The sequence below is a fragment of the Ptychodera flava genome, chromosome 19 (assembly GCF_041260155.1).
Source record: "Ptychodera flava strain L36383 chromosome 19, AS_Pfla_20210202, whole genome shotgun sequence".
NCBI lineage: Eukaryota > Metazoa > Hemichordata > Enteropneusta > Ptychoderidae > Ptychodera > Ptychodera flava.
In genome coordinates, this window is record NC_091946.1 from 23,207,982 (window position 1) to 23,223,773 (window position 15,792).

The 15,792-nt window shown below is 38.1% G+C and overlaps 1 protein-coding gene across 16 annotated transcripts in view; it reads left to right on the forward strand.

The window, feature by feature from the left end:
• LOC139118961 (DISP complex protein LRCH3-like) overlaps positions 1-15,535 on the forward strand; it is a 78,616-nt gene extending 63,081 nt beyond the window's left edge. For 4 of the 16 annotated variants that reach the window (XM_070682544.1, XM_070682551.1, XM_070682556.1 and 1 more), the window contains 7 exons: positions 471-611; positions 4,869-5,067; positions 5,771-5,912; positions 6,959-7,071; positions 10,131-10,268; positions 12,719-12,796; positions 14,314-15,535. In XM_070682544.1, coding sequence (XP_070538645.1) covers positions 471-611; positions 4,869-5,067; positions 5,771-5,912; positions 6,959-7,071; positions 10,131-10,268; positions 12,719-12,796; positions 14,314-14,424 — 922 coding nt within the window. In that variant the 3' untranslated portion in view covers positions 14,425-15,535. The remainder of the gene's footprint in view (positions 1-470; positions 612-4,868; positions 5,068-5,770; positions 5,913-6,958; positions 7,072-10,130; positions 10,269-12,718; positions 12,797-14,313) is intronic. The other 12 variants (XM_070682553.1, XM_070682545.1, XM_070682557.1 and 9 more) reach the window with 6 other exon arrangements.
• Positions 15,536-15,792: the final 257 nt, after the last annotated feature.

Genomic DNA, 15,792 nt, shown 5'->3' on the forward strand with positions numbered 1-15,792 from the left:
TCAAAATAAATGGAACCACTCATGGAAATGAAAGCAAGACTTTTTTCATGTAGTTCAGTCGGATGAAAGATTTGTCACTGACAATGAGAGGCAGATGGAGAGCGCCCTCTAGTGACACATCTTTACACTCCTCGTTCACTTTCATTTCTGGGTCGGTGACACCCCCATTGTGTCCGTGTTCATGACTGCCATTGCTGCTAACCTCCTATTCCATATTCACTTTGTGCATAAATTTGCAAATCATCCATAAATCAACATATTTGTTCATAATTCATCTTTCTGTTTAAAAAATTTTGCAAATAACTCTTAACAATCAAGACTTACACCTGTGTAATTAACATGTTCTCTGTTGCTAAATTTAAAAAAATGTTTTTTGCGGTGTTGCTTTTTCTTTTCCTTTTTTTCCGTTCGTTTTTTTGCTTTTTTCCTTGGTATATTGGATTTATTTTCCCGCATGGTCTTTCTGGCAGCAATCGCAAGTCTAGGGCAGGGCTATCGAGCTCCTACAGTTTTCGTGAGACGAGTTCGACGCCTGTGGCCAACATCGTTAGGCCAAAGACCCTAATCTACAATACCTACCAAAGCAATAGAAATAAGTCCACCCGCAACAAGTAAGTTGGTGATCACTGCAGTGGGGAAAGAGAGTCGTGAGTTGAGAACAGAGATAACTTGTAAAAACAAACTGACATCCGAGTAATTTAGTTGATATTATTTTGAGTGGAGTGTTAGCTTGCATGCATCTGTAGGTTTTACTGGTTGAAGGTGCTCAAAAATATTCCGAAATGCTGAATTGGAGCTGGAATTCTCTAGCATTGCTTCTTAGTTCGCTATTCCACAGCCATCCCTTTGACAGCAATGCCTGACTCATTCCTTTTATGATAATTGATTGTGCGGCAGTCCTATGTACCGCCAATAGTGACATTCTCTTGAAATGTCACATACACAAGTTGCTAGTCCTGTCAATTTTGTCCGCATTTACATTTATCGAGGTCCCAAGATCATGAAAAAAAGATAATCAGCCAGGATTGAGAAACTATGAATATGTCTCATTTTATCATTGCACCACTTAATGACCATCTAGACTGTGTACAAAATTGCCATTAAAACCCACTGGTTAGATTGGATACTATTGATGACAATGGTGCAACAGATACAGGCTGTAGCATCTTCACCGGTATAAGAGAGAAATGTGGCGTTGAAGAAGAAAGCGTGATAATTGATTCGTTGAGAAGAAAAATGTGGTAACCCTCGTTTTCAAAATAATTGCTGGTACTTATTTCTAAAGGAAAGACATTTTTAAAAAATCAGAAAGTCTAAATTAGTCTGTTATTTAGCACCTGTTTGCAATCTCCGTCATGCAAAACTAAGTATTTTCAAATGGAACTACAGTATAGAACATCCTCCAGAAGTTGACATGAAAATCGTAGGTCTTTTAGATCAGCATGAAGGCAAGAGGAGTGCCTCTTTTCTGTACCCTACAATTTCTATCATTCCCAAGCTTTGTGGTAGGGCCATGTTGTTTTCAGTTGTATATTTGGATCAGAGAACTGTGAACATGGAAGTCAAGTTGACAAAGATACAAAAGTTAAAAGAATGCCACAGATGGTGGTTGAGGGCGCACATCACAACGAGCAAACACACAATTTTATCAGTATCAACATGTGCTATCCGAATGCTCTGAGAAAAATCGTACCATGTTTTACTTATGAAGTCACCCCCACCTTGATCTTCAAACCCTTCTAGACTCATAGTGCATTATCCTGCTGGAAAAATACCATATGAACTTTTTTTCAAGCCCGTTCATGGTTCATTCACTATTGCTACAAAATGCAAACTTGGCTCCGTCATGCAGCAGAGGAAATCGATAGACAGCCTCGTCATGTAGCAGTCGCACCCCATATATCATATACAATAGTTCGACCCAATCACTTTCATTGGTAAAGGCCACATCCATTTACCAGTAATTAGTGGTGGAAGGGTGTCAAAAAGCAAGCATAGATTGCCATCCCTGCAATGACTTGTTTCCTCAACCATTCAAATTCATTGTTAAGTGGTAAACTATTCTTATAAAAGAAGCTTTTGATACTAATTGTAACTGCAAGTAATTCTTTGAAATTTTAGAAGTCTGAGCATTTGAGAAAAAGAAACTGTTTTAATAAGCAATGAACAGCAAAATGATTTCAAAGAAGATGAGAAAGGACGCTGATCCACAAACTTTTAGTCTCTGAATTGTTTTTTTAGCATAAGGACATTTTAAAAGATGTCATTTAACAATAGTATTGAGTAAACTAAATGAACTGTAAAATTTCCTTTTGTCAGTGTCAATGAAGAATGCCACTACCCGTCCTTTCACTCAGTCCTTGTCAAAGCAAGTGTTCATTCCTTTCATGAACTGCCGTTCAGAAAGTGTGGTTGAATTGGTGGTGATGAGCGAAAGGCCATTGACCTGTGTTGTACAATTTGAATTTGACCCTTGACCTCCCAAATTGTGAACAAGTAAGGCTTCTTTTCCTTGGGTATTACAAACAAAATGACTGGAGGAAGTTTCTCACACAAAGTGTTGTGGTTACAGAGATGATATATAGAATATTTTGATGACGTTGCAAAAGAATACATGAAGGCAGAGACGTGTGAAAAGGGTATTGTCTTAGGAGAAAGTCGTAGTCATTTGAATGAAGTTGAATTCAGTCATATGATCAGCATGTGACTCCCTAGTCACATGCTGATTGGAAGCTAAGCTGCTGCCCTGCTGTCTGTGTATGCATGCATGCATGTATGTATGCTCTAGTGAATATATTTGACTAACACTGCTTTGCAAAGAGTGATGATGAATGCAGTGTGCACCTGAGGTTTTGAATAAAACTAAAAGCATGCGTTGAATGCAATATTTTACAAAGACAAGTGAAGTATAAAAATGTACATGTGAAAGGCCACAAGTATAACCTCACAAGTCTTTTTGAACTTGATCATCACAGTTATAGTAAAAAGGTTTAGCACCACTCATCTCATGGGAAAATGGACTAACCCTTTATAACAAACAAAGGATTATTTCAAAGTTGCTAGAAGTGTAGGGGTGAAAGCTGGATTAACCAATAGAAATATTCACATATGACTCATTGACACAGCAATCTACATGTAACAACACCGTCACACATTTGTAATTTGTCACATTCATTTCACTGTGTATCTGTTGATTAATATCCATCCAGTAAGGAGAATTTACAACCCTACAAAGATGAAATGCGTAACGTCACTTCAAAAGATGATAAATTCATAATGCATCGAAAGCAAATACAGTCACAACATCATATAGTGGATAAAGTTCTCTGATGGATATGCTGTGATTGCGTTAGGTCACAGACAGACTGACAAAAAAATCTTGCAAATATTTAAAAATGGAAAGAGAAATTTGAAAATGCCATCCAATTGTGATAAAATGAATCCTTTAATTAAGCAAAAGTTTTGACACTTCTTAGTTTTGTGACATGTTCTTTCATCAAAAGTACCTATTTAATTTGATTTTGTAATGTCACTTGTGATTGGTTCATTTTCTATACTCCTCCATTCATGTATTGTTATTTTAGCCAATAGGGGAAAGCTACTGCAGGCTTGATTTGCCCTTGTTTGTGACGAAAAAGACAAATCTTTGTAGCTGATTGTTTGATCAGTTCATTTGTGAAATGTTTTAAGAGTCTGTGAACCGTCTTTAAGGTCAGTCACACATCAGTGAACTTGACAGTAAGGTATGATATCCACTGTCATATCTGAGCACAAAACACACAATAACATGTTGAAAACAAAAAATGTATGAAAAGTGCAATGAAGTATGTATACTGATATGCGCAAAATTGTCGCTTTGAATTCGCAAATCTCCTGAACATGAAAGATGCCGCCGATAGAATATATGTATTTTAATTTCTGTCAATAACAGAGAAATCAGATGATAGTTTTCTGAGCTAGATACTTGTTTTTATCGGGCTCTAATTTTGTTAATTCCCAATTTTCACTTCCGAATTAATAAGATTACAACGATGTCGGTGGTATGCTTAAAGATTGCATTGACCACTTCTAACACTGAGGGCGTTTATCTACATAAGTGCTGTTTTGACAACTTCAACTGGGAAGAAGCCGCTGTTTTCATCTTTATGTTTTTTGTTTGTTTATTCTAAACATGAAATGCTTCAATGTTTCCAAGTTCCAACACTGCAAAAATCTGAATGCAGACCAGTTTTGAAAATGTTCATGAATCCCAACTTATGGATGGTAGGCTGTACCTGAACCAAAGGATACTTGATCTGAGCTTTAAAAAAAATATTTTATGAGTAATAGGGGACATATATATCCAGAAGAATTGCCGATATTGGATGTAGGAAAATGAACTCCCTTTTAATGATCGTATTGCATGATATTTTGTCGATGAAAACGTGGAATTGTTGTCTTGTTAGTGCAAGAAAAATTCTCCACAAGAGTGGTTTCTGTTTTGAATCTTGAGAGAAATCCGAAGATTCATTGATTGCCCAGTGCAAGGGGGATGTAATTCAAATTTTCAATTTTGAGAATGAGAGAAAATAGGTTGAGAAACATGCATTGGTGTTACAAAATCAATATTGCACGTAGACTTCTGTGTATTTTATATGTTCCATGTTTACACAAGTGAAGGCTTTCAAATCAGTAAAGAAGATTACAAAAAAATCATTTTGACCCAAGTATGCGGTATGTCCCTCTTTGACTGCGGCATTGATTTCACAGATTGCCCTATTAGTTTGTTGGCTGTGGTAGGACATGATTTCCTGCATGACATATTCTGGCCTTTTTCGATGACATTACTGATGTCTGTCTGTGTGTGTGTGTGTGTTACCTGCCTTCAGCAGTCAGAGTGGCAGCGGCCAGTCCAGTCCGCAGCACAATTCCGAGGTTGCCAACCACCAAAACGAGGACAAGAGGATAACGAGGGACAACCATATCTCGGAAAGCCGGCACCAAGCCCAGGTGGCCCGACGGCATATGGAGGAAGCCAAAATGAAAACCAAACAGATGCAAAAAGCAGCGGTCATCAATTTTGTCAAAGTAGGATTTTCATTTGTGTACATCACTGTATCTTGACGTACCTTGATTTATGTTGTAACGCAATTGAAGAAAGCGCCCTCTCTGTGCTGTGTATCATACACACCCCAGGGTTCATATCATACCTCCTGCCCATATTTGGCCAGTAACTGTCCAATCTGCTTTCATCCTGTATTTACATATTTTGATGTAAGAAACTTGCAGTATTCAAAATTTGTTGTCTGCTCTTGAAAATGGCTATTTACATTTTTAATAGGCAGTGAATGTCCAATGGAAATCCCCAATGAAAAACAACAAAAGTTGACCTGACGACAATCTTTCCGGTGGGACATTGATGGCCCTTTCAAGGTTTAGCCCACCCACTGTATGGTATCGGGCACCACAATATGTATGACAGTTGTAAAGATTTTTGAAACGGTGTTAGTTGTATCGTTTTGCATTTTGCTTACCAAACAAAAATACCATCCAATTTTCGGAGAGATGTTTTTGATTCCCTTTTATGAAGCTAGTATGTAGCCAAGAAAAATCATTCAGAAAACATGGATATCAATTATTATTAATCTTACCGTAAATTGCTACGTTATTATTCAGTAGATATTTCAATATAGTTCTTGTCCATCCTAAAAAAAATGTTATTTCATTTTGGAAACAAAACAACTGAAATTTCAAGTAACTTTGAAATCATACATGGTCATTGTCTTCTTAGCAGAATCGAAATTCATCATCGTCGTTACGAGGAGAGGACAGCGACGGTAGGTTGTCACCTGATAGTGACCATAGCAACAGCACCACGCCTACCAATTCTTACAACAGCACTGATATGCCAGCACTTCTTAAACCTCGCTCAGGTATTTCCGCACTTTGCTTTTTGATTTTGGTTTCTGTCAGTGTTGTTGTCATGTGTTTTTTTAGGTCACAGACCGCTTGCAAAATAAATACTGTACTCTGTGTGAACTCCGCATTGCTATAAACACTGATATCATAGTTAGGATAATAATGAAAATCAAATTCAACATCTGTCGAAATGTGTGTGCATCCATTCCACGTTGCTTTGACAATCACTTGAGAAGCAACATTAAACCACAGTTCATCTTCTTGATTGTTGTAGATCTCAAGGCTTTTCAGCCACACACACACACACACACTGATTAAAGGGACAAAGTCGGCCATTGTTTCTTGAATTTTGTTTTATATGAGATACTACTTACATTGTTCGACATGTTTAAAGATAATGAATGGGTGACCATGCATATATTCGACTCCAGTTTTAGACAAATGAAACCATTGCAAAAGTGAATTAATGGTCATGACCATTAATTCATTTTCACGATGGTTTCATGTATCGTGTCTAAAACCGGGGTCGAATATATGTATAGTCACCCATTCATTCAATATCTTTCAAAATGTCAAACAATATAAGTACATGTAGTATCTCGTATCAAACAAAATTCATGAAAAATGGCTGACTTTGTCCCTTTAAAATCAAGTAGAAGATAGTACAAAACATGCTATGTTTCCAAACCACGCACAGATGTGTCGCAGTATTTCCACTTTGATCGCTGTGGCCACACTTTTCATTGCTATGCTCAATTTGTGTTCAGCAACATTTACACCTGACACTGTGTGCATCATTAACACCTGACATCCACGTGTGCCAACCAGTGTTTTGTACAGGGACAGTCTATACGAAGCATATTTCCATCTCTCCGTTACTTCAAAGTATACATAGCATAGAGACTGATAACATCAGCCCAATGAAGGTGTTCGTTCAACTTTTATCATCCAGGTGAATAAAATAAAAAATATACAACATTGACAAGCGTTTCACATAGTTCACGATGACACCTCACATTTTGATGCAATGATTACTAATATGCATGCTTAAAAATTCCAGCATTTACAATAGGAAACAAACAACCTCTAGATGAAATCAATCCAAATTTTACTCTGAGGCGAGAAATGGAACGAGTTCGGGAAGAAATGGATCAACTTGAACAACTTAGACGGGTAAGTGTCTTTTAAAGGGCATTGATGTAACATTCAATTTTCTTGTAACATTTTTTGTCAGCTATACGTTCAGGTTGAGTTAAAAATAATCATCTGCTGTTTTCAAATTCCATATTTTGTAGACTCTTGTCTGTGGAGAATAATTATTCATAACAAAGTTTTCTAGGGCTTTTCCCTTTTACCAAGTGGCTTCAGCGTTTCCTTAGTTTCACACACTCTATTTGCCAGCGCTTGGATTCAACATTCCCATCCGTCTTTTCAAAACAGCAATGGAATGCACCTACTGTAAGAAGCTGTCAATTTAACCTGCCCACCCCTGTCAGCCCAGTGGAATATGCTGCCATTGCACTGATCTTATAGCAATGCGGTCCATACCGTAGGGTTTGAAGGGGAGATCAGGTTATCAGTAGCGAACATCTCCTGCCATTCAATCCTTTTGCAATTAATACTGTGAGATGCCTGTTTTTCATATTTGGATCATTCCATTTTTTAGGGGTGAATGTGCTTATGATGTGCACATGACTGGCGCACTCTTAATCACTTTAGGCAATCTTGCCATATCACCGCCTCTTCAAGTTTCATCACGTCTTCTGGTCAGCATTTATACACATGCTATTGCTCTCTACAAATATGCACTTTGCGACTGTCTGCAACTTTTAACAACTCATCTGCCTGACTCAACCTAAAAGCTCAAATCTCGGTTCAGTACAGTTGTGTACTATAACTGCTATGGCTGCATGTGGTGGCTGTCTTTCAGATGACTTTTGCTAGTTGCCTGTTTAAGGTAGAATACGCCTCGGGGACAGATGTTCGGACTCTCAAACTTTACAATTCTTTTCTGATCTATCACTTGTGGGAGTTCATTTTAAAGCTCTTGGTGTAAGAAACTTTCACTGTCTTAGTTTTTTGAGCCCCCACAAGTGGTAGGTCAGAAATAATTGTAAAAATGTGAGTCTGAATACCTGCCCTCAATGAGCATTCTACCTGAAACCAATATCTCAATGCATCTTCACCTTCATCGCTGCATCAGGATAAGGTCCTCTCCCTCTCGTCTTCTAACTTGCTTCGTTTCTATTTTCTCTTCCTCTCCTTCTGGCAAAATTAAAAAACTTTCAATCATACCTTTGTGTAAAAAAAAAATTTAAATTTGAAAAGTTTGCTCAGTCTGTTTGGGTACACTCATATACCCCCGAGGAGGAGGAAAGCTTGGCTCTTACACGCCAGGTAAGACAATGAACTCTGACCCGACTTGACCTCCTAATCCTCCACATTAAATAAAGAAGGGACCATCTCCAAAGTTTGCATTGGTCATAACAACTTCAAGTTCAGAACTCAAGTTTACGTATGCATTTACATGTAAATTATTGGCTTAGATATGAGTCATGTCTTCTTAAAAAAATTTAAAAAAAATTTATTATTGACTTTCAACTTTGTAGATGATCCCTCACAAAATATTACAGATTTCTTGTTTATGTTGTATGCATGGTTAGTTTTTATCATATAACTATTGATATGTATTTTGACATATTACTATTGGTATGTACACTCCTCAATATTTTATTTAATGACAGATTGTTGCAAGTGTGAATGTTCAGTTTTTCTAACTTTTGTTCTTGCATGTGCTTTCATTCTTGAAAACACGACTAATCGTTTATACAAACTTGTGTAAAGTCTGGTTACTAACTCTTGACAAGTTGAATAATCACAACTTAACCAAAGGAAACTAACTGCAGGGGTAGTGAAAGTGTGACCTGAGTTGACCAAGGCTCAAAGGTGAAAGGTCATTCCTGTTAAAGAAATATTATGGCAGCCTTTAGATCTTATTTCACCTTTCAAAAGTCGTGTTCAAATGTCCAATACAGCAAGATCTCGGTGTCTTTGAAAATTGAATTCTACCCAGCATGCTCTTCTTTCCTATTGCTAATTTCATTTCAAACTGGAGATAAAAACCTTTACTTACAAACTTATGCATATATCTCTCTTTTTCTTTGCATTTTTAGCATGAGGGTTGTGGTTTTTGGGTTTCTTTTTTTCACCTCAAGGGATTTTCACATTTTACTTTTCTTTTGAGTTCTAGTAAAACTTGGTTGGCGTCCAGCAATTATTTTTCTATTTTTATTGGAGTGACGGTATCTAGGTATAACTTGTACCAAGGAACGTTTCTATTTTTGCAAATACTAGTACATATAATATGATCTAATCTTTACATGTTAAACTTCAATCTTATTTTTTGCAAATCAAGAAAGCTGTCTTTTCTCAAAATTTCTATATTGGAGAGTATTGTACAAACAGTTGATGACTGCAAGAAGAGTCACTAGTAGTCTTTTCCAGCCTCAAAATGAAAAATTCTCAAAAAAGATAAATTGTCCATATCTCAGACTTTTATAGAAATATGCTTATCTGTAAGTGGAACTTCATCCGTATGACAGGCTGAGCTGTTGACTAGGGGTTGAGAAATGGCCCACTATAGTATGATCCATACCCATTGTTTCCAACAATTACGTCGGGCCATTTCATGATGAATGTATAGGGAATCAGATAAGAGTTAGTCATTTGTCACAGATGTTGGGAGTTAGATCTTTACATTTACAGACGCTACATCCTTACAGTGATGATAGGTGTAACTTTTGATACTGGGTGATATTTTCATCATGGTGTTCTTTAAAAGTTTAGATTTTGCTTTTTTCGCAATCCCTTGAAAGTATGTAATTCAAAGTATTGGCCTCTGTAATCAGTGAATTGTGTGCAATGTGCAGTGTAATCGTTGACAAGAGAATTCTATTCTTGACTGGAATTGATTTTTTGTAACAACAACATTGGACACTGTGCACGCCTAAGGTACAGACTGCAGTCAAGTCAAACACTATGCTTTTCAAGGTGATTTTTGAGGTTGAACAAGAAACTGTATTTTAAATAGAGAACACACATACTGGAAAACACACTAAAAGTGAAAAACAGCTGATGGAGCTGATTTTAGTAAACTCTGTCAACGTTTGGTATGGATAGTAACCATGGTGATAGCTGACTATTTTGGTTTTTTTTATGTGGTTTGTTCGCAGATAATTGAAAGCCGGCTGAAGGTGACTCTGCCAGACGACCTGCCAGCGGCTTTGACGGACGGCGTGGTTTTGTGCCATCTCGCCAACAATATCAGGCCGCATGCCATTACAAGCATCCACGTACCATCACCAGCTGTGGTAAGTGAACATATTGGAGTGATAGTCAAAAAATGGTTGTGGAAGAGCTATGGCCAGTAGTTGGTAAAAATGCACGTTTCACATTGTTGAAGCTATCGTGCTATGGGGAGTTGTATGCCATTGTACATTATAGAACCCAAACGTGTAAGGCAAACGTGCATGACTAAACACTGTAAAAGTCTGCACGTTAGACATTTTAGAAACGTTAGGTCCGTACACGTTAGGTTTGCACGATACACGATAGGTTAGCATGATTGGCATGATAGAAATTGGAGTCATGTGGAGAACCTAAAATGACGTACACGTTAGACATTTTAGACACGTTAGGTCCGTACACGTTAGGTTTGCACGATACACGATAGGTTTGCATGATTGAGATTTTGACTCATGATGAAAACCTAAAATGACGTACACGTTAGACATTTTAGACACGTTAGGTCCGTAGGCCTACACGATAGGTTTGCACGATACACGATAGGTTTGCACGATTGGCATGATAGATTTTGACTCATGATGAAAACCTAAAATGACATACACGTTAGACATTTTAGACACGTTAGGTCCGTACACGTTAGGTTTGCACGATACACGATAGGTTTGCACCATTGGCCTGATAGATTTTGACTCATGATGAAAACCTAAAATGACATACACGTTAGACATTTTAGACACGTTAGGTCCGTACACGTTAGGTCTGCACGATACAAGATAGGTTTGCACGATTGGCATGATAGAGTTAGACCTTACTGTGTTTGTAGGCCATCACGTGAATCTTGAGACATATCGTATAACGTGCCGACCTAAGATTTACGGAGCTAACGTGTCTAAAATGTCTAACGTGTATGTCATTTTAGGTTGTCCACGAGTCAAAATCTATCATGCCAATCGTGCAAACTTATCGTGTATCGTACACATACCTAACGAGTACGGATCTAACTTGTCTAAAATGTCTAACGTGTATGTCATTTTAGGGTCTCCAGATAAGTTGAATGGTACAGTCATGATATATACGTTAGACATTTTAGACACGTTAGGTCCGTACACATTAGGTTTGCACGATACACAATAGGTTTGCACGATTGGCATGATAGATTTAGACTCATGATGAAAACCTAAAATGACATACACGTTAGACATTTTAGACACGTTAGGTCCGTACACGATAGGTTTGCACGATTGGCATGATAGATTTTGACTCATGATGAAAACCTAAAATGACATACACGTTAGACATTTTAGACACGTTAGGTCCGTACACGTTAGGTTTGCACGATACACGATAGGTTTGCACGATTGGCATGATAGATTTTGACTCATGATGACAACCTAAAATGACATACACGTTAGACATTTTAGACACGTTAGGTCCTTACACGTTAGGTTTGCACGATACACGATAGGTTTGCACGATTGGCATGATAGATTTTGACTCATGATGAAAACCTAAAATGACATACACGTTAGACATTTTAGACACGTTAGGTCCGTACACGTTAGGTCTGCACGATACAAAATAGGTTTGCACGATTGGCCTGAGACCTTGCCGTGTTTGTAGGCCATCACGTGAATCTTGAGACATATCGTATAACGTGCCGACCTAAGATTTACGGAGCTAACGTGTCTAAAATGTCTAACGTGTATGTCATTTTAGGTTGTCAACGAGTCAAAATCTATCATGCCAATCGTGCAAACTTATCGTGTAATGTACATATACCAACGAGTACACTTGTCTAAAATGTCTAACGTCTCCAGATAAGTTGAATGGCCGGGTACAGTCATGATATACACGTTAGACATTTTAGACACGTTAGGTCCGTACACGTTAGGTTTGCACGATACACGATAAGTTTGCACGATTGGCATGATAGATTTTGACCCATCTGGAGAACCTTAAAATGACATGCACGTTAGACATTTTAGACAGGTTAGGTCCGTACACGTTAGGCTCTCCACATGAGTCAAAATCTATCATGCCAATCGTGCAAACTTATCGTGTAACGTGCTGACCCAACGTGTACGGACCTAATGTGTCTAAAATGTCTAACGTGTATATCCAGGTAAGTCGAATGGTACTATATGTCAATCGTACAGTCATGATATACACGTTAGACACTTTAGACACGATAGGTGCATCCATGTTTGGCGTGCACGATACACGATAGGTTTGCACGATTGGCTTTTTTGGTCACGTTAGTTCCGACCTAACATGTCAAACATGCACTACTAAAATGTAAAAATGTCTAAAATGAAAAAATCCCGACTTCTGGCCATGGATGAATGGTTGTGGAAAAATTATGGTAAATTTTTCAGGGTCTGTGAAAAAAATCATCAAAAGTTAGCTACTGGCCCTTTTAACCACTACAATTTATCAATATCAGGGAATTGCCAGTTTTTAGATAATGCACAGCATCTTGTTCTCATAAAAACACTGTATCACTCTTTTCCTGCAGCCTAAACTAACATTGGCCAAGTGCAGGCGGAATGTTGAAAACTTCATCGAGGCCTGTCGGAAAATAGGAGTACCACCGGTAAGTTATTGATAAGCTAACATCAAACACTACTGAACATTTTGTAGTTTTGACGGCCCTCTGTCCTAGGAAGAAATGAAAGTAACAACATGCAACAGATGAGGAAGGGATAAGGAGAAAGTACCGTACCGGAATTGTGGAATTTTTAAACGGGCAGACAGGAAAATTATACTGTCCTTTTTGGTCCAATGTCCAGTAAAGATGTATATCATAAATTCATCACTAACTCATAGACAGCACAGCTTAGATAAGCAATAAGCACAGATATGTAACATTGTGTTTTATTTAGACTGTTGTACAGGCTACATGTATGTAATGTTGGATAGCATGTGAACCATAGCACTGAATAACTGAGTAAAACAGCATTCGTGTTGACATAGAATAGACGTTATGGTACAGCATAGCACAGACACTTAGCTTTGCACTGTACACAGAATTGCATATCAAAATCATAATACATGATAGCATAGCATAGCATAGCATAGTTTGGCATAACATAGCTTAGCTTCGTGTAGTGTTGGATACAGAAAGGATAGCAGAGCACAGCATAGCATAGCATAGCATAGCATAGCATAGCATAGCATAGCATAGCATAGCATAGCACAGCATAGCAAAGCATAGCATAGCATAGCATAGCATAGCATAGCATAGCATAGCATAGCATAGTTTGGCATAACATAGCTTAGCTTCGTGTAGTGTTGGATACAGAAAGGATAGCAGAGCACAGCATAGTATAGCATAGCATAGCATAGCATAGCATAGCATAGCATAGTTCGGCATAACATAGCATAGTGTAGTGTAGGATACAGAAAGGATAGCAGAGCACAGCATAGCATAGCATAGCATAGCATAGCATAGCATAGCATAGCATAGTTTGGCATAACATAGCTTAGCATAGTGTAGTGTAGGATACAGAAAGGATAGCAGAGCACAGCATAGCATAGCATAGCATAGCATAGTATAGCATAGCATAGCATAGCATAGTGTAGTGTAGGATACAGAAAAGATAGCAGAGCACAGCATAGCATAGTTTGGCATAACATAGCATAGTGTAGTGTAGGATACAGAAAGGATAGCAGAGCACAGCATAGCATAGCATAGCATAGCATAGCATAGCATAGCATAGCATAGTTTGGCATAACATAGCTTAGCATAGTGTAGTGTAGGATACAGAAAGGATAGCATAGCATAGCATAGCATAGCATAGCATAGCATAGCATAGTTTGGCATAACATAGCTATTAAAGCATAGTGCAGTGTAGGATACAGAAAGGATAGCAGAGCATAGCACAGTATAGCATAGCAAGTATAGCATAGTATAGCATAGCATAGCATAGCACAAACATAGGAAAGTATTGTATACATGTAGTGTAGCATAGCATAGCACTACATAGAATTGCATAGCACAGCATAGCATAGATACAACCCAGAATAGACTGAAAAGCTTCCATATATATCTATAGAAGTATATAGTGTACATGAAATCATTCACGCAGTGTTTGTCTTCTTGTCTGACAGGAAAAAGTTTGCTCAGCAGCTGACATAATCGACGAAAAGAGTCCTTTGAAATTAGGAATAACAGTACAGGCACTAGTCGGCAAGACACACAAACAGACATCGGCTGTGTGAGTCATGGACAAAGATATGCTAAAGAAAAAGACAATGTACAAATGACAGCATGGTGATGTGTGTGTCATTTATAGTCAAGCAGTTTGCAGACTGGATTTTTTGTAAGTTATGAATGCGGGTGAGAGGAGACGAAAGCTCGGCCAGTCAAGTTACCGCAGTGGCGTACAGAGAGAAATGTCGTCCGGTCTGCATGCTATGTTTTCATGTCATCAAAATGTCGGCATTTGGGCGATGAGTACTTCTAGTGTACTACCCTACTGCAGTTCAGTATGCTGTGCCCTGACCACTTCCGTGGAAACTGCCAAATGAAAAGAATGGATCAATTCCTATCAGGGCTGTACTTGTCCAAGGAAAAGGAAAATCTACCGTGACAAGTGCAGTCGCATTTGTCATGTCGTCTCTCCTCTGCCAAAAATTCAGAATTGCGTTTTAATTCTGATAAACACCCCAACGTACTAGTCTGATGTAGTCTGCTGTACTTTTAAGATTCCAAAATTTCAACAAAATTGCTCAGAAGAGATCCGCTCCGGCGTCCGGAAGAAAGCTATGGAGAAACAAGCCACCATCTGTTCATGAACTTTAGTGTAATATATTTCACACCACAATCTTTGACTTTGCCATTGGCCTATGATGTTTAAAGTCAATGGTTTAGACTCGTGTTGCAGTGGCCAAAACATGTCACCTTAGGCTGTGGTGATCGCAGTATCAAATGGTGGTGTTAATTGAAACAGGTATCCACTCTGTGATCTGATTTAAATCGAGGCATATCGTTTTTTCAAGTCCATTCTTTGGTATCTTGTATTAGTTAGCAAAAATAATTCGCTGAGAGGCTGCTGTCAGGGCGAGATTTGGGCTTTGGTGCTCGGACAATGCACATAGCAAAGTTTGATGACAAATCAACTTGTGAAATTTTTGTCAAATTCTGTCAACAATTTCAGGATAAAAAACAAAATAGGTAAAGCATAAGTTGAGTCTGTGAACATCATTTTAATTCACACCTTTTAACAACTTTTCTTAATTTTTTTTTATTTATTCATGTATCAGTCATGTCTTTAAGTCAAAGACATATTGTTCAAAAAACATTAAAGAAAAGTGCAGGCACTCTGAACTTCTGAACTTGAAGAAACCAGTGTTTTCATGTTCGAGACAAAATATTGGAAAGTACCTTCAGGGTCTCCTCACATTGATCAAATTGCATTATGGGATACGTGTAACTCCCGGAAGAGTGAAGCCCGCTTGTTGGTGAAAGCCCGCTTGTTGGTGAAAGCGTCACATGACAAAGTCAACCACTGTATTTAGAGATTGCCAAATTGTTTCCATTCCCTGACAGACGGTGCCTCTACACCGTTACCGTGACTCTAATGGATA